This window comes from Schistocerca piceifrons, chromosome 11 (assembly GCF_021461385.2).
Source record: "Schistocerca piceifrons isolate TAMUIC-IGC-003096 chromosome 11, iqSchPice1.1, whole genome shotgun sequence".
Taxonomy (NCBI): domain Eukaryota; kingdom Metazoa; phylum Arthropoda; class Insecta; order Orthoptera; family Acrididae; genus Schistocerca; species Schistocerca piceifrons.
The window spans coordinates 131,081,319-131,100,334 of NC_060148.1; the positions used below are offsets into that span (position 1 = coordinate 131,081,319).

The following is a 19,016-nucleotide window of genomic DNA, read 5'->3' on the forward strand; positions in this document are numbered from 1 at the left end:
TGTCCAAGGCATCTCAGAGGATGCTAACCCAGAATTGCTTTCACAGGTACCAGTGTCAGCTTTTTGGAGGAGGAAAATGAGTATTTTTAGCCACATGAATCTCAAATTAATTTAAAATCACAAGCTATTCCCACTCTTCTTTCTTCAACAACAATCATGCATTCTGTAATTTTACAGCTAACACATGAACATGAAAACTTTATAGCCTGGCAGAGAAGCTCTAAATCAATAAGTCAAAATCCAGTGGAACCCATATCAACAGCATTCACGCACCTGCGCAATTCTCCTGTCTGAAGTTTCGATGCTGAAGCTGAGAGCTTATGTTCTTGATTTTGAGCTGATTCTTCTTTTTTGTTGGTAAACAGATTTCCATGAAACCTCCGTTTCCTAAACACCTTGCTGGAACTAATTTATGTCAATTGACTGTCTAAGTGAGATGTTAATAACTGCTACCTGCTCTTTCCAGCATAAATAGTTCTTTATGGATTTCTTAACTTTGGTTTGTATGCTTGGTTGCTATAATGACATCATGATCATTAATCCCTGATTCTGTAGTGACACTGTCACTAAGGTCTGTCCTGTTTGTGCCTATAATGTCTAAAATATTACCATTGTATGTGGGTTGTCAAATTATCTCCTTTAGCGCTTCACTAGATCCATGAAAAAGCACTGCTGTTGTGTTGAAGCTATGTTATTTGGTTACTATGCTGATGGTTGAGGCTTTGAGTCTGTCAGATGCAGTCTACTCTTTTTTACACCTACACTGCAACAACTATGATCACTATTTTTCTGATTTCAGTGAATTGGTTTAAACATAATTACTTTAGCTCTAATTCTTTGTCATGTCATTTTAATCATTGTATTAACTTTTTGATGTGCTTTCATTTTTTACTTCATTTTCATTTGAAATCTTAGCCCATGCAATTTTTAATATTTTTGTTTTTCTATCATAATATTTAAACATTCGAAAATAGCAAGTTTTGGCAAAAAAACGAGACAATATAATCTATATTTGCAGCCAGTGACGTCACAAATTTATTTCTCATTATAAGATGTACTTTTTTTTTTTTTTTTTTTTTTTTTTTTTTTTTTTTTTTTTTTTTTTTTTTTTTTTTTTTGTAGAAATAGTCAAATACACATCTAAAACATAAATTATTTGTTTGTCATGGGCAAAATGACACAGATGAAGATTTTAAAAAAAGAAGGTTTTGTAAATAAAATGAAATTGAAGTGCAATGGTTACATTAGAGTTCCAGTATTTTGAATTTCCCATTAATCAGTTTCAGGTAGCTCTTTGTTCTAGCATAATTTGAGTGCAGGAACTTTCTTACAAATACTTTTGACAATTTACTGATAAAATTTTGACATTCAAAGTGTCTTTACTCTGAACATGGCCTGACTTTCCTTGCTGCATATTGACTGGTAGTGTTCATCAGAGTACCCCCACCCTAAAAAAAAACCCTCATGTTCATTCCGCAAGTTCTGTGGTACCTAGGTAGCTGCTTTCTTTGTCTAGTGCCCCCTGACATATCAAGGGACAGCCTACAAATCCCCAACCAATAACACAGGTCTAGAAATCTGCAGTGAAAACCATCACAGATCCTTTGGCTGAGGCCCTCCACTTGGCACCAAACTGAAGGATACAGATCAACTGTGGGAACAATGGTGCAAATTGTGAGCTCTGCTTGCACCACATTCTTGAGGCTAGCAGCCTTCACCACTTCCACCAGACGCCTGTGTGAACTGAGGGTGGTGCCAGGACCCAGGTGTTATTGATGCTGAAGTGAGCCACAACTTGCACATGACTGCACGCTGCATACTTGATAACCACAGGTAAGGCTGCCTCCACATCATGAATGTCATCCCATGGCAGACATACCAAGTGCACATTAGCTTTCTTTCCAGCCCTGAATGCTGTCTGCCTAAAGGGTTCTACAGTGCACCAAATGTTGGAGCCCCTGATAACTAGTAACACCCCCCCCCCTCCCCCCATGTGTCTGCTCGGACCCTGCTAAAGGAGTGGTCAGCTGTCCACTCACAGGATTAGTGGATGAGGCCACATGGCTAGTCTCCACATAGACCCTCTGACTCAAGCAATGCAAATGATTTACCAGCTGCCATTCACTCTGCTGTTAGGGCAAATCCACCATGTTGGGTACACTCGGAGGTGCCTCAGCAGCAGAGGCAGTGGGCAAAACAAGCAGCACCAGAGGTGTCCCACGTGATGCGCAAGATTTTCTGCCACTGCTACACCCTGAGGCAGCAGCCTGAAGGTCACTGACCTTAGCCAAAACTGCACTAAGCTGTTTTTGAACTGCAGCCAGCTCCTCCTGAGTCCACACCCAGCACACACACATCCTGACAATCCTAGCAAGGGTAACTGAAAAAGTAAACTGAAAAAGCAGGTAGAATCCTAGATATGTAACTTTCTACTCTCCTAATTTGTCACCAATGGATGCTAATGCCTCAGTGAGTTATGTAGCTGGCTGTTCAAGGAGAAATGAAAACTGCACTACATACTGCCTGAATTTACACTTACAAAATGCAAGCTTACACCTCTTAAACAGAAAAACATGCACAAAATTTAACAAATATACTACAAGGAAAGCAGAGAAAAAGACGAAAACTTAATGTGCCACTCTGTAGATGTGTATCAACCTCACCAGTTGGCTTACTAAATGAACAGATAATTATCTTCAAAACAAAGCAAATGAGCAACTATTGTGCTACAGGCTGAATGAATTTGTATTTACAAAAATGCAAGGTTAAATCACTTAAACAGAAACATATGTGTTTTAAGAAATATACTATGAGGAAAGCACAGTAAAGGTAAACACTTAACTTGCTTCTCTGTAGATGTGTATTGGCCAAGAGCTGGAGGCTAACATTGTAGTAAAATTTTATGACATTTCCTAGCTGTTTTCCATACCCCAAATTTTTTATCTGTGTCATAGTCCCACTGTAAAACTTGCCCAGTGCACCCACCCCCCTAATGCCTGCTCCAACCCTAGCATTGGTAAATCCTATAATGTCAGAGGCTGAGCAACTCATAAAATAGTGCTTGACATTTATCAATTAACTTGTGCCCACCATAGAGTTCTTTGTGTAGTTATCATCATAATCATTACCATCATCATCATCATCACCACCACTAAACTGGCTGAGCAGTTCAGTCAGCTAAGAACAACTGTCTGCATTGGGGCACAAGGTACCCATTTGCCGAGCATGCCATAAAGGGATGTGACTGCGTGCAACTACAACACCTCACGGGCTTTCTTCTTCCATCCAAGACCAGTTTCCCTGAACTCTGGAGATGAGGACTTGCTCTGAGACATCCTTACAGCCCAACACTCTGATGGACGTGGCCTCAGATAACACATCTCCACACCACCTCCCGCCCAGCCCCATCCCTGCCCTCACAGTCTTTTTTTTTTGTTACACTTCATATGTGCGCACCACCTGGTAAAAAAGTGAAGCACTCAGAGGTCGATGGGGAAATAAAATGAAACTTCACAGGTTGAGGGGGTATGTGATGTTATTTCAGTGATTACAAAATCAAGTGTAATTTACAAAGTACAAGGCAGTAAGAGCCCACTTACCAGTATGAAGCTGCAACCCCTCTAATCTGGATGCACACACTGATTCAGTCTGGAACAATGTCATAAAGCCATGGTTTTCTCTCCTGAGGCAAGCTGGCCCACAACTATTGTAACTGGCACTCACTATCACAGATATTGGCATTGGGACAGAGTCAATGTTCGAGCTCATCAAACACGTATTCTATTGGAGACAGATCTAGGAATCCTGCTGGAGATGGAAGTGCTTCAACAACATGCAGATCCTTCATATAGACATATGTCATGTGGACTGACTTTTTCCTTTTGAAAAATGGCACCTCAATACTGTCACATGAGAGATAGATAATACATGAGGACACCTATTGCCCCGTGATGTACCGTTGTGCCATCACAGTTCTCTCAGTCACTACCAGGCGTGATTTAAGTCATGTCCAATGGCTTCCACAACCATGATGCCAGGAGTACCACTTCAGCCTATGCACAAAACAGTAATTTCCCAGTTCAGCTGCTGCCAGTCTCCGACCGATGGTGCAAGATGACACAGAATCTTGAGTGAGTCCATTGCTCATTCCTGAATAGTAGTTACAAATATGAAGGGGCTACAATGTGCTCAATGCAGAATACTGTGATCCTCCTTCATGCCAGTCCTAGGATATATACTGAAACCTTGGTGGCAAGTGTGTCTACTCTCATATTTACATAGAGTCCAACATCTGGTCAGTGTCACATCTGAATGCCTTACAAATGTGGATATTGCACAGTTTGACTAGCCAGCCAAATGGAAACCCATAATGAGGCACCTTTGAAACTCTGTCAAATGCTGATAACACTTTCTCAAGTGAGAACACCACATCTCTGCGTCCTTCACATTGATCACTCAGCATATGACTCAGTTCCACCCCTTTTCTACAAGAGTCATTCAATAATTAAAGAGACAAACAGGACTGGGGAAAAACTGTTAGTAGGGCATGTTTGGTACTTTTATGGCTTTAAGTTGGCATCACTGGGATGAGCCCTGATCAGCTAATGTATCAACATTGTTTTGTTTATAGCCTCAAAAATACATTTCAAGATGGGGAGCCTGCTTTAAACGTCCTCATTAGTAGAACAACATTCTGTTATTCGTTTTTTACTTGCTGAAGGTGAGAAACCATTGAATCATGCAAATTTTTACAAGTGCATAGAGCAGTGACTGACGAACCCCATTCTGGCCGACCAGTTGCAGTTTCAAGTTGAGTTGATGACATTATTTGTGCTGACCACCATGTGACTGTGGAAATGGTAGTTGATAAGGCTCAAGTTAGTTCTGCTACAGTTCATAACATTATTTGTAACAAGGTGAAGTATGGCAAAACATGTGCAAGATGGGTCCTAACAGAGTTGATGGTGCTACACAAGAAAACAAGGCTGAGAGAGCACACAGAGCTAAAGGAACATTATGAAAGAAAAGGTGAGCACTTCCTCAACAAAATTTTAATTTGTGATGAAACTTCGGTTCACTATTATGTGCCAGAATCAAAAACACAAAGCATGGAGTGGAAGCACACCAACTCACCAGTCAAGGAAAAATTCAAAACCCAAGTGTCAGCAGAATAAGTCATGTTGACCATGTTTTGGGATGCTGAATGTCAATTTTTTGTGATTATCTTGAAGAGCAGTATACAATAAACAGCCAATACTACATGGATTTGCTTTTAAACAAGTTGAAGCCAGCCATGAGAGAGAGACATCGTGGATCTCAGAGGAGAGGTGTGATTCTCCAGCAAGATAAGACACATCCTCATATTGCTCAACTAACCCATGAAATCATCAACAGTATGGTCTGGGAAGTACTGTCACATCCCCCTTACAGTCCTGATTTAGCACCCAGTGATTTCCATTGATTTGGTGCACTGGAGGAGGGGAAGAGGTTCCAGAACGATGAGGTCATAAAAAAGTTTGTGGGAAATTGGTTCAAACATCAAGATAAAGAGTTCTTTGCAGCCAGAATAAAAAAGCTTGTAGCCCATTGGAACAAGTGCATAAATGTTCAAGAGGATTATGTTGAAAAGTAGCAAAAGTATTGTTTTGTAAAAATAAATGCTTTTTTCTCCAGACCAATCTGTCTCTTTAATTCTTGAATGACCCTCATATATTACTAAGTGATAACCCCCAACCTGGTACCAGTTACAGGGTGCCTACATAATACCTTCCAGGGGCAACAGAAATCTGATTTCAATGCTGTCATAATCTTCTCACTAAGAAGTAAGGAAGAAAGATTGAGTTTAATCTCCCATCAGCATCAAGGTCATCAGAGACAGAGCACAACCTTTGATTGTGTCAAGGATGGGGAAGGGAAACAAAACCATCCCGGCATTTGCCTGGAGTGATTTAGGGGAGTCACGGAAAACCTAAACCTGGATAGCTGGACACAGCTTTGAACCGTCGTCGTACTGAATGTGGGTCAAGTAAGCTAACCACTGCACCACCTCACTCGGTGCTTGTTTAGAGGTATAATCTTATGTTAAAAGTTTAACATGATAAGACAGGTATTACAGTTAGGAACTGTGTTTACCTTTAAGCAACATAACTGACAGTGCGTAAATACCAAACTTCGTTCATCCCGTATTTGAAAAAAATAGCACTTAGCAACTTCCAACAAATTATAATTTCAAACCTGTATAAAACTTTCTTTGCTGACACCCTCACAGAATGATGAATGGAAAAAAGTATGTCACTTGCTACATTTTTGCTGTTCGTGCAGTAAAACTTCAGCATCAGACATGACATTTTAATTTATTACTTCTTTACTACCAACCCTATTCACAACTCACTTTGCAGACTGTATCTGCATACAATACTGAATGTGCTTGCAAAATAATATCATTGTCTGATGCACAGTTCTGGAGATAAACTTTGAGATGCATGAGAATCTAGCTTTTGTTTAAAATAGAGTGCAAGTTACCCAGTGTTTCATAATGAGAGCACTTATGGATCTCCAACAAATTTTAAACATAATTTCAAACCTTTTATCTAGCTTGCACACTTAACATCAAGTATTTAGCACACTAACCCATTTGAGAATAATCAGATATTTGAAGCTGTTTCATATGTGGGTGTTCAATTCTTTAAAGAAATGGGTGTTCACTGATATATTCTGCTGGCTTTGCAACCAAACTAAACATAAACAAATTTGGTGCACTCTGGATGAATGTTCAATGTGTAACAGACAATTGTAGCTCTAGTCATTTACATACATGTATGAAGTTACTGTGATGTACAACTGTGTCTGCTGACTGCTTAAATTTTCTTTTGTCTGGCAGCTTATTATGACAGTCTTAATTCTTAGTAGCACTATTAATCTCTCTTTTCCCTAATTTTTCTTTATTTCTCACTCTGTCTGTACCATATCTGGACTGAAACTGGCACAGTGATCAGCAGTGTACTATCTCTGCCCTACTTTCTGCAGCGTCTGTCATTTCATCTTCATCTTCCTTCATCCACACTTTGGGTGTGTTCCTCTCGTCCTGGAGTCTTTCTGACCTGCCCTTCCTTAGAAAACTTCCAAAATGATGTCTTTCACCTTCAAGATGAATAAACTATTACTTATGAAAGCTAGGAAATATGTCACTTTTACTATTACATGCATCTGTCAGCAGGGCTACACATTTTTCCTCTCCAAGGTAAACATTGGATGGTTATACTCTCTCTTAATTTATTGGTTTCTCCAAATGAATTTTCCTTTGATGCAGCTACAAATACCTACAGTAACCCTTGAATAAAAATGGAATTTATAACTTAAAATCAAACAATGCCAACTCCAGGTAGAAATATCAACAGTGTAGCAAAAGCCAGATTGCTACTTACCATAAAGAAGACACATCAAGTTGCAGATAGACACCGTTAAAAGACACTTACATATAGATTTCAGCTGCAGCCTTCATCAGTAAAAGAGATACATTCACACACACACACACACACACACACACACACACACACACACACACACACGTCATGCACACATGACTGCCAACTCCAGCATCTTGGGCGAGAATTCAATATCACATGGGATGCAAGCACCACCCCACCTCCCTGCCCCACAACCTTCTGACACTGTGCCTGTTGACATTCTAGTCCCTGCACACTCCACCAGAAAGCGTTCATCTCTCTCCCCACCCATATACCATCCCTTTCCCTTCCCTGCCCCCTCCGTATTGCTGCTTGCATCCCACGTGAGGTTGCACTACAGCCCAAGAACCTGGAGTTGGCGGTTGTGTGTGCATGAGATGTGCTTGCTTGTGTGTGTAAATGGTGTGTGTGTGTGTGTGTGTGTGTGTGTGTGTGTGTGTGTGTTTTTACTGAGGAAGGAAGGCTGCGGCTGAAATCTGTATGTAAGTGTCTTTTCACTGTGCTTGTCTGTAACTTGGTGTGTCTTCTTTATGGTAAGTAGAAACCTATCTTTCCTACTTTTTTGAAGGTATAAGTTAGTTGCCAAGAGTGTGGCTTTTACTGTTTACGAAAAAGGTATGTAGCTATGTATTGAATGTAGAAACATCATAAGGGTGCTCGAAATTCAAGAAAACGGCTCCACCTCTGCATAGTATGATTTAGAAACAGAGCACGTATAATTTCACAGGTGTCAAAATACTGCACTTGAGACCCAGAGAATGAATACTTTTGGTGCTTGAATTAATGGGAACTGGAAAGCATTGGAAAAGTCATGTCAATTGCTACTGCTCAACCTCACAGATTTTGCTTCCTGATCACTGCTGCCAGAACAACTGAACAAAGTGGTATGCAGTAGTCATTTGTTAAATGACTAACTTTGGTTAGGTCACCTTTGTAGCCAAATGGTTATCATCACTGCCTTTTTTACAGAAGGACTCAGGTTCAGTTCCCAGTACTTTGATTTTTTTCTGACATAAAGTGGTCTGGAATGGAGTCTACCCAGCCTCAGGAGGCCAAATGAGGAGCTGTTCAAATAAAAATAAGCAGCAGCACCATCAGGATTCATATGTTGACATACCAGTTACATGTCCTGCAAATGTAGATCACTCCACAAACTGCCTTGTAGGCAGCAGGGAGCCAGTCAGAATGGGTGTAAGCTTAATCCTTGAGTGATGTTTATGTATGCTGGTTTTAACTTCCAAGCATCTGTTTTCAAGTTTCCTTCAATGAGGGGGAAAAAACCAAGTCTTATTGACCTTAATGTACAGAATTTGCAAGAAATCTACTTATACAGTTGAACGGGTAGAATGCTCGCTAATAACAGTGAAGCTAAGTTTTCACTGAAAAGTACTTATAGTAGCCATTACATAAAAATATATGGTTAAAATGCTATTTTGCTGAAAGCTGACATTTTGAGCCAGTGGCTGTGTATAAAATACTGGTTGATTCTTGTAGTGAATGTAACAGCACTCAGCCACTTTTTGTAATGCTATTTATTTACCCGAATAGCACCATTACTTCTTTTGAACCAGCAGGTTCATCATCAGATAGCTTGTTCATGTTAAGATATGTTTTTGCTGCAATTCACATTAGTTTTCACTTTTTATTCTCCAATATTATGAAAATTTGTTGCGCTGGTGGTGCCCTACAACCAAAACAATGATGTGAGAAATTGTTTGTTTAAGCGTAATTGTACCTCATAATGATTTCTAATGAAGTAAACAAATTATTAAAGTGAAAATGTTTTAATTACTTACTTAAATGATTTGTTTACATTGTTTGAAATCATTATGAGGCACAATTACAGTCAAATAGAAAGTTTCTCACATCATGTTTTGATTGTAGGGTACCACCACCACCACAACTAATTTTCATCGTATGAGGGAACAAAAGTGAAAACTAATGTAAACTACAGCAAAAATATATCTTAACGTGAACACCCTGTCAGATAATTAATCTTTCAGTTTCAAACCAGTAACAGCACTATTTATGTAAATAAATAGCATTAAAAAAGTGGCTGTTTGCTGTTACTGGCTCTGCAAGAATCAACCTGTATGGTTAAAATACCATAAAAGACAATAAAATGTAATCTCTATTGTCCAGCATCATGTCTCTTTCAGCATATAGAGAGATTCCTAATTGATTGAAGATGTAAAGAGACCGTCCATCATTTGTAGCTGGCTTGTTCTAGTCATTCATTCTGCTGCAGTTTTCCAGAGATCCCTGTTGCGTGTCCCCCACATCCCACCTTGTGTGCTGCTTGTGTGGCATTTTTTGGGCACATGTTTGGGCACTGAGCCATGAGGTCTACTCATTATTGTTACTGCAGTAGATTTTGAAAGAAGGAGTAAATACCAATTCTTTTAATTTTATCCTTTTTCTTAAGTAGTGAACCCTGTTTTCTCCATTTTTTAGCAAATATTTCCATCTTCTTATATACACCAAATAATTTACCTTTCCCCACCTTATCCTGGTCTTTTAAATTATTCTGTTTTCCTCCACTGTTGCGGCACATCTTTCTATTATGAGTACCATACGTAACTTTTTAATCTTCAGTACTCTCTGTGTGCTCTCAGTGTCGCATTATAAATCTCATTTCAATTTGGTCATAATCTCTGAGACCATCATACTTTTGCACTATACACCACTCTGTGCCTGTTCAAAATAATCATCATTTCTTTTCTTCAAAGCATTTTTTAAATTGGTACCATTTTGTGCAGGACAGAATTGAAGCAGGCATCTTTTTGTGGGTGTTGTGATACATTATCAAAAATCACCACATCCATGACACTGTATTGCTGATTAGCTGATTCTGTGTGTTTGATACTACATAGTGACCACTTGTTTGTCTGTACTACTGTGGCTAACATTTCTGGGTTAAAAGAAAACCTGATTGATCCTCACCCCTCTATTATATAATTGGTACCAAAACTCTGTACCCGAATACTGATTAAGACTTTGACTCACTATATGATAGTAAATGTTAACCTAGATTCAATTATGTGTAACGAAAAACTCTGTATTTAGCCTGTAACCTATTTAAGACATTGCTAATATAATGTAGTGAAAAAATATGTCTTTTATCTGTAATGCATTTGGACATTACGCCATTAACATCTCATACCACCACTCATTGTTGAATATTTTAAGCTCTTGATGCATTCTGCATCACCACTTGAATTCTTCGGTAGCTGCAGAATCTTTGTTTTTTTGTACACCAAAAGACACAAATAGCAACTATCAAGAGGCAACCCTACAACATGGACTTTGATCTCACACTGTGGTTCAGTGAAATAAAGGTTGTGAAATACAGGCTAAAAGTGTATGTTCTGTTGTAGTGACCTTGTTGCTAGACAGTTGAAAAACTGTGCACAAGACAAGTAGTACCATCACACAAGTAGACTTGTGCAGTATATGACAAGTGTTTCAATTTCTGGTCAATTATGTAACAATGTGCATTCAGTTAACCTGTAGTACTTTCTTCCAGCTTTTTTTGCGTTTTGTTTCTTTACTGTCTGAATGACACTCATGTTTGATCATATGAAGCAAAACATAGTAGTCAAATTATTTTAAGTGAGTTGTGAAAGAACTGTGATAATTTTATTTGTTTTATTTAGTAATGCATTGAAGTTTGCATTCTTATGCTGTTGCTATTTTTTGTTGTGTACAGTTTGTCATGGGAGTGTCCACCCATTTTTAGCCAGCAGATAGCCGTGGAGGTCTCCCAAAACAATTTGGTAACAAGACAGAGTGTGCACTTCTGGGATTTGTGCTGAGCATGGGAAAAGACTATGAGGCTGTAAGAGCTGACATGCCAGAAGAAAGTTTCACCAGGGTGTACACGTTTAACTCCATACGCAAGTCTATGAGTACAGTCATACCGATTGCAGGCAGTGGCTACAGACTCTTCTCGAAAGGTGCTGCAGAAGTCATGCTCAATAAGTGAGTGCTTTGCAGTAAGCTATTATTTTCATAACATCTCCTTAAAATTGTCCAACAGGTAGCATGTATTAATTATTGCTGTCTGAGTATGTGGCTCCCACGTATAGCACGACATCACCAAGTTTGAAACATGACAGTGTTGTGCTGTATGTGAGGGCCTGCAATTCACACATCGATAAGTAACCGTGGATTACTTTTCAAAATTTTAGTTGTTTGGTGTTCACCATAACATTATTTTAAAAGTTCTGCAAGAAGATCACTACACTTTCATTGGACCTGTATTTCATGTATATCTGATATGGACTGATTATGTGATCCGACATCAACAGGTGTTGTTCCCCTGATACGATGTAAAGTTATTACGTGTCCCATGGTCATTTCTGAGTTGACTTCTGTTGGAGAAGAGTGTTCTCCATAATAAGATACCTGGAAAAAGGTAAGGATGCACCAGTTTAAGAAATATAGATCTGCACGGGTTTTTTTTGAAACCTGCCAGCCTTTACACAAAAGTATCTAAATGAATATAAGAACTACTACCATATGGCTATAGAAACATATGATCACATTTTTGATGGCATAAGAAATGATATAACTGGTTATTAGGGCAGTTTAATTCCTGAGTGACATAATTAGCCACTCAGTGTGCCGAGCTGAGATGTGGGCATAATACAGCCAAATGCAAAATTTGTGTATAGACTCAAAAATAATAAGTATCAAAATCTGACACAGCTGAAAGTACATGATAATACTTATAGAAGCAAAACCGATTCAGTAAACAAGCCACATGTGAGATCACTGAGAGTGTGTGGCTATAAGTTGCCACTGTAAAATGTTGCCCTGGTGGGTACAAATGTATTTAAAATGTAAACAGTGTAAGGAAAAGATAGATTGCTACTTACAGCAAAGATGACACATTAAGTTGCAGACAGGCACAATTAAAAGACAATCAAACATAAGCTTTCAGCTACAGCTTTTGTCAGAGAAAGAAAGAGAAACAAACACCATTTGTTCACACAATCACGTACACCTCACGCACACATGACTGACAACTCCAGCAGCATGGAGCAGAATGCAGCTTTCACATGAAGTGGAAATAGTTATCTGTGGGGGGGGTGGAGAAGGGGAAGGGATAGCAGTGTATGTCTGGGAGGGTGTGGGTTGGGGGGGCGGGGAGGGGGAGGGGGGCAGGAAGCGGCATCTACTGGGGTGTGCCGGGACTAGACTGCCAACAGGCTCAGTGTCAGGAGACGGTGGGGCAGGGAGGTGGGGAAAACAGAAAGGAAAAGGACGAGTGGAGTGGGGAAAGGTGGCAGGTGCACTGGCAGAGGATGCCACACAAAGAGGGTGGGAGATGGAATAAAGAGGAGGTGATAGTACAGAGGGCGTGGAAACTGTTGGGTAGAGGGTGTGGGAACAATATGTTACCATAGGTTGAAGATGGCATAATTTCAGAGGCGAGAATGTGTTATAAGGATAACTCACATATGCATAGTTCAGGAAAGCTTGGGCATCCACTTACCCAACCCTTCCAGATTGCTGCTCCCATTCCATTTGACAGTTGGATTCTGGTCTGAGCTGCCTGAGTTGATGTTCATGTGTGCGTGAAGTGTGCTTGCTTGTATGAATGAGAGATGTACATTTTTCTTACTTTTTATAACAAAGGCTATACCTGAAAGCTTATGTGTAAGTGTATTTTAATTCTGCCTGTATGCAATTTAATGTGTTATCTTTCTTCTGCTGTGGATTTGTTACACTCAAGTATTGGTCATTTTTCTTAGTAATGTGACCATTCAGGTGAAAATTTTGTTAAATGAAGGGTGCTCAATTATATCAGTAACAAACTGCAGCCTATGTCTGGCATCCTGAGACTTTAATTCTTCCACCACTTGGATTTTGTAAGGTTGCAGTTTAAGGTCTTTCTGCAGAATTTGGTGTAGTGATGATCTTTGCACACTTATGGATGGAGAGTTTGGGATCATCGCAAATAGACCAGTTTACACTCTCCACAGAGTTGCCCATTCTTAATGACCTCAGTAATCTGGATTTTGGTTAGGGTTTAACCAGTCTCCTCAAAGGTTTTGATCCATTTCTGGATAAGGGGAACACTTGTAGCATCTTTTACATTAGGCAATCCACAATCACTGCAAAATTTCCTCCTTGCTACAGCTACCGAATCACTGATTTTGTAAATTTTTGCACATAGAATGCGCAGTCCACTCCCTAGAAGTGCTCCATATCCACTGAATTTCTAAAGGCCAAGCAAGCGATGAATGAACCCTCATTCCCCTCTGATTCATTGCACATCTGCAAAGAGCTTGCTTTTGAGATACCCAATATATGCTTTAGATGACTTGCCTACACTCTGGTCTAGTGTTGGTTATTATTTCACCTTTCTCAAACTGTATGCTTCATCAGTGTGAGTTATCATAAAATATGTTCCTACCTATGCAGAGTAGGATTGAGGAGAAAAATCCCCATCTAATTTTGTGCAAATTTCACATGGGGTCTACCTTAACAAGAAATAACAACACTACTTCAGAGCACTACTTTACAGAAATTACTGTACACTCACCCTTGTTAAAAGATGTGTTCTGTGTGTCATCCTCATATCTGAAATCAATACTGCACTTGACTCTGCACTGAATTATGAAATCTTTAGAACATACCAGATCCTCTTGTAAATATTGACACCTCTGTACAATTTGCTGCTACAATTCCACAGCCGTACCAACAGCAGTGCTGTACACTTCCCTTTTGAGATCAGCTTATACAGAAAAATCCAATGGAAGGAGGTCAGATGACTTTGGTGGCCAACGTACTAGCTTTGTTTGACATTACCCCTTGGACCATATTGGCCCATTAGTGTCATCTTAAATCAGCAACAAAATGTGACAGTGTGCCTTGTGTGTTTATCATACTCCCAATGTTGTGTTAAGTATGCCACGGGTGAAATTTGATCCCAATAGAGAACAGTTTTCACAAATGTCAGCTCTACAAAAAACAAAATTTTCAGGAAGTACATTTCATTGAATTACTTGAACAGTATACATTTCTGAGGTCTTACAAAATTATATTTCACAAATAAACTCTAGATACATAGCACAATAGTGGAAAAACATATCTGTCAGCTTTCATTTGCAAATAGAAACCATGATTTTATTCCAAAACTGAACATCTGTATGTTAATTATGTTATAGCAGTACTGTTCTAGTTTATTTTAACCTACTCAACAAATAACAATGTAATAAACTGTTTCATTGATGTATTGTACTTCATTAGTTTCACTATCATGTTCATCACAACATGCTAGGGCCTTCCCATAGAACTTTGGGCAGCTTCTGGTGATGTATCAAAACCTCTCTTTAGTTTCTTCATCATCAGTTTTTGTGACACTGACATGGTTTCTGGATTTTATTACATCTGTTTCATCAATGTCCTTGAAACTATCTATATTAGTCTTCTTCACTTTGACAATAATCAGAGAACAGAGAGGAGAAGTGTGTTGTTTTGATTCTGCAGATGGCATTACTTTAAAAAAAAAAAAAAAAAAAAAAAAAAAAAAAAAAAAAAAAAAAAAAAAAAAAAAAAAGAGCTCTGGCTTCAGACAGTTTGAATGGTAGTTCCTCTTTTATTAGCCTGTTATTAGTAGTCTGGAAATCATACACATGCCAATCCTTGCCCAGAACCATACATGTACTGTAATAACCCTGAACCTCATGACAGTGTAATTGTAAGGTTAAGGTTTCAAAGTTTTCTCAATTCCTTTTTAATGGTATCAAATAGCCTATCAGGTGTCATATAACTATGACTCCTGATTGAGAAGTAGTGAGTTACTTTGTCAAACACAAACAGTAGATGTTCACATTTGGCAAAACTTGTTTTTCATAGATGTCATGTTTATCAATATTTCACAGTTTTGTGTGCAATATTAAAAAGGCAAATAGTAAGTTTTTATAAAATCCATGTACCACAATGGATTCATCTCATTTAGGAGTACATGAATACACATATTACTAGTTTTTGCAAATTTTGTAGTCACTGAGTTGTGTGAAAATGGACCTCAATTAGATGAGGACTTGATAGAATAGTTTAAGTTTCAAATACATCTTTATTATCTAGGCCAACATTTTGTACTGATGTCGGGGATGGTTCATAACCACACATTCACAGTTATCTCACAAATGCCTTGTTGATGGGCCCCCTCAGCGGCACACTTTTGCTTCTGTTATCATATACAAGGGTGAATCGAAAAGTAAGTTACATTAGCTCACCGTAAGAGCACATTCTGTGTCGTGATCATGGCCAGTGTGCCGAACATAACAGTAACTGCTGACACGTCTGATGGGATGGGTGGTGTGATATCTTATCACATTGTGTGTGCAGAGCGTGCTAAGCTCAATGGCATGTCAACTGGATGTTCGCTCCAAATTGAAGGTACACATAGTTATCAGATTTCTGTTGACTAAATAGCTCAATCACATGGACATTCATTGTGAAATCACTACTGTATGTGATGAGCATGCAGTCTCTTGGCAAGGTATTTTAAAGTGGTTTAAGTAACCTGGCACAAGACACACAGATCTGACTGATGAATATCACAAAGACAGGCCCACAACATTCAGTACCATTGCAAATGTTGACTGTGTGGATGAGATAATTAGAAAGGATCAGTTTGTGACACTGCAGAAAATTGACAGCATGCTGAACATTTCATATGGCACTGTTGTGTTTACTGTTGACCAGTACATTGGATATCATAAACTGTGTGCCAGATAGGTCCCATGGCTGCTCACCAATGTTCACAAGAGACATTTCCAATCATCACTGACGATTTTTGAATGGTATTCTGTGGAGGGTAATGAGTTTCTGCAGCGAATTATCACAGGGGATGAATTTTAGGTCCATCATTTCACCCCCAAAACAAAGAGAAAATCAATGGAATGGGTGCACATCACATCACCGCAGTGAAAGAAGGCCAAGGTACAGCCTCCACCAGGAGAGGTGATAGTGACAGAGTTCTTTGACATGTAGGTCATGGTGCATGCGGAATTTATGTCAAAGGGCACAACAGTGTCAACTCTGCTTGATATTGTCAAATGTCGCACTGGTTGCATGAGACAATTAAAGAAAAGCAGCAGGGAAAATTGAGCATTGCAACACTCCACTTGGCCCACCAAACATCAAAATTGCTGCAGTGATTCAAGTGGGAGGTAACACAACTGACAATGTCTAATAATATTTTCAAGGTAGTATTGTTGTTATTAATAAGTGAACTGTTGATGAGTAACTAGATACAAGCTAGAGATAATCAATTTTTGCCACCAATATGTGCTGTCATGCTCATGTACCAGACTGAAAACAAACATGTTTGGTCCGTCAACTCATCAGTCCAATACTGTGTGTCACCGGTCATTGTCAGATTGGCCTTGTGCTTCAGTGTAAGCACTTACATTGTAATCTTGATGTTTGTTTCCATTCTGATATCAGCTGACGTAACATTAGATTGGGAGAATTACGGGTCCAATCAAGGTTAAACCTTAGGTCTAAATAATTTGAAGAGTAATAAAACCAAAACTTCTAACAGCTTTCTGTGCATATTTTACTACAAAATGTTAGATATTTTTGTTTTTATGTGAAGAATAAGTGCTGACAAATTTTTTCCCAGGCTTGTTGTTGCCTATTTCACTGGAAAAATAAAAAGTTTATTCTCACAGTTGAACTGGTGCTGTTGATTGACAGTCCAGTTTTAAATGAAGAATCTGATAGGAAGAAAAATTATTTTACTGTCTTCATCTGCAATGTATCCAATATTCAGTTCAGTTTGTGATCTAAAGTTTTGTTGTTATTGGTGATGGTGGTGGTGGTGGTGGTTTTCACATTCACAAAACTGAATAAACAGTGTTTGCAACATGCACTGTTAGTTTTCTATTTCTTCAGTGGTGAAAATGTGCATGTTGTGAATACAGGCTACAGAGTTCTGGAAAGGCTGAAATCTCAGCCGACAGCAGCAGCAACCATGTAACTGTAGATGGCAGACTGAATTGAAAAATCAGCTGTACTGCAGAAGACAACATTTTCTTAAACAACTGAATACCCTGTTAAGTAAAATAATGAGACATGTGTGAGCAAAGAGAGAGCAAAACAAGGAATTATTTTGCCCAAGGCGGATTAAACAGATTCACTCTTAAAGCAAACACAGCTACAAATAGTGAGGCTTTATGGAGACAAGTCTCTTCAAGGTGACTAATTAATTGTTTTATGCCATGTGCCTTACCTAAGAGTTGTCAGCTGTTTTGTTTATGGAGTGTGTAGAATGAGTCAGCCCAAACCAGTACTGAACATATATTTCATATGACACACATTGTCTGTGTAAAATGTAGGTTTATTTCATTTATTTCTCATTAGAAACAAAATCATTTGTCATATTGCTTTTTTATGCAGCTATTCTCTAGAGCAGTCTCAATTAGTATGGTATGATGTGATACTCAGTAATAGCACACTCATCAGCCAAAACATTATGACTACCCACTTAATAGCATGGTGGCCCACATTTGGAAGACAGCACAGCAGAAGTTTTGCATGGCACAGATTCAACAAGTCCTTGGTTGGTTTTAGGAAGTGTGTGGCACCAGATGTCTGCATACAAGTCAAGTGATTCTCATAAATTATGCACAGGTTATTTGTGGGTGCAGAGCTGGCACTCAAAATCATCCAAGGTGTGTTTTGTTTGGGTCAAATGAGGTGAATGTTGTGACTGAGATATTAACTGTAGGATGATTCTTGCCTTGTGAAGCAGACAGTTATTCTGCTGGAAGACGCCCTCACTCTCAGAGAAGACATTGGGCATTAAATACTGCAGGTGGTTCACTTCAATGTTCACATAGTACACAGCTGACACAGTGCCTTCGATTGGTACCACTGGTCTTGTGGAAGCTTAGGTAAATTTCCCATTGACACATAATACTGCCCACACTGTCTGTGTCCATGGTGTGGTACATATTTTGAGCAGACATTTGCCTAGATAACAGTATATCAGGACCTGACCATTGATGTTGTGTCACAAGAAAAGTGATTCATCTGACTAGTTGATATCTTTTCATTGATCCACATCCAATCTTAGCGATCTTGTGTGGAAATGTCATTGTGTCAATGTGGTAACATGTAGGGATCATCTGCTCTGGTACCCCATATTCAACAGCCCCTGCATACTGTAATGAGGCATGGACGTTCAACACCTTATCACTTACTCGTGGTTTCATCATCCTTCAACCACTTTATGTAGATGCTCAAATAGTCTATAAACTTTTCTGTTTCTGAGGTGTGCACTCCCACATTGTGGTTCATAACAGTCTTCCTTTCATAAAAGCTGCTTCCCCATTTGCAACCTATATCATCACTGAAATGCTTTCTCATTCATCTATACACTTTCCCAAACATGTCACACCACTGATGGTATTCATTATCATGGTGGGCAGTGGTCACAGTGTTTTGGCTCATCAGTGTATCCCTTCTAGTACTTGCCATATCAACAAACACTTGTTGGCCACACATCCCTGGACCGACTCACCC

General features: G+C 39.1%; 1 protein-coding gene across 1 annotated transcript in view; it reads left to right on the forward strand.

Annotated features, from left to right (window-relative positions):
* LOC124719793 (plasma membrane calcium-transporting ATPase 2-like) overlaps positions 1–19,016 on the forward strand; it is a 570,459-nt gene that overhangs the window by 291,161 nt on the left and 260,282 nt on the right. The window contains exon 11 of the mRNA XM_047244989.1: positions 11,206–11,447. Within this exon, the coding sequence (XP_047100945.1) occupies positions 11,206–11,447 (242 nt within the window). The remainder of the gene's footprint in view (positions 1–11,205; positions 11,448–19,016) is intronic.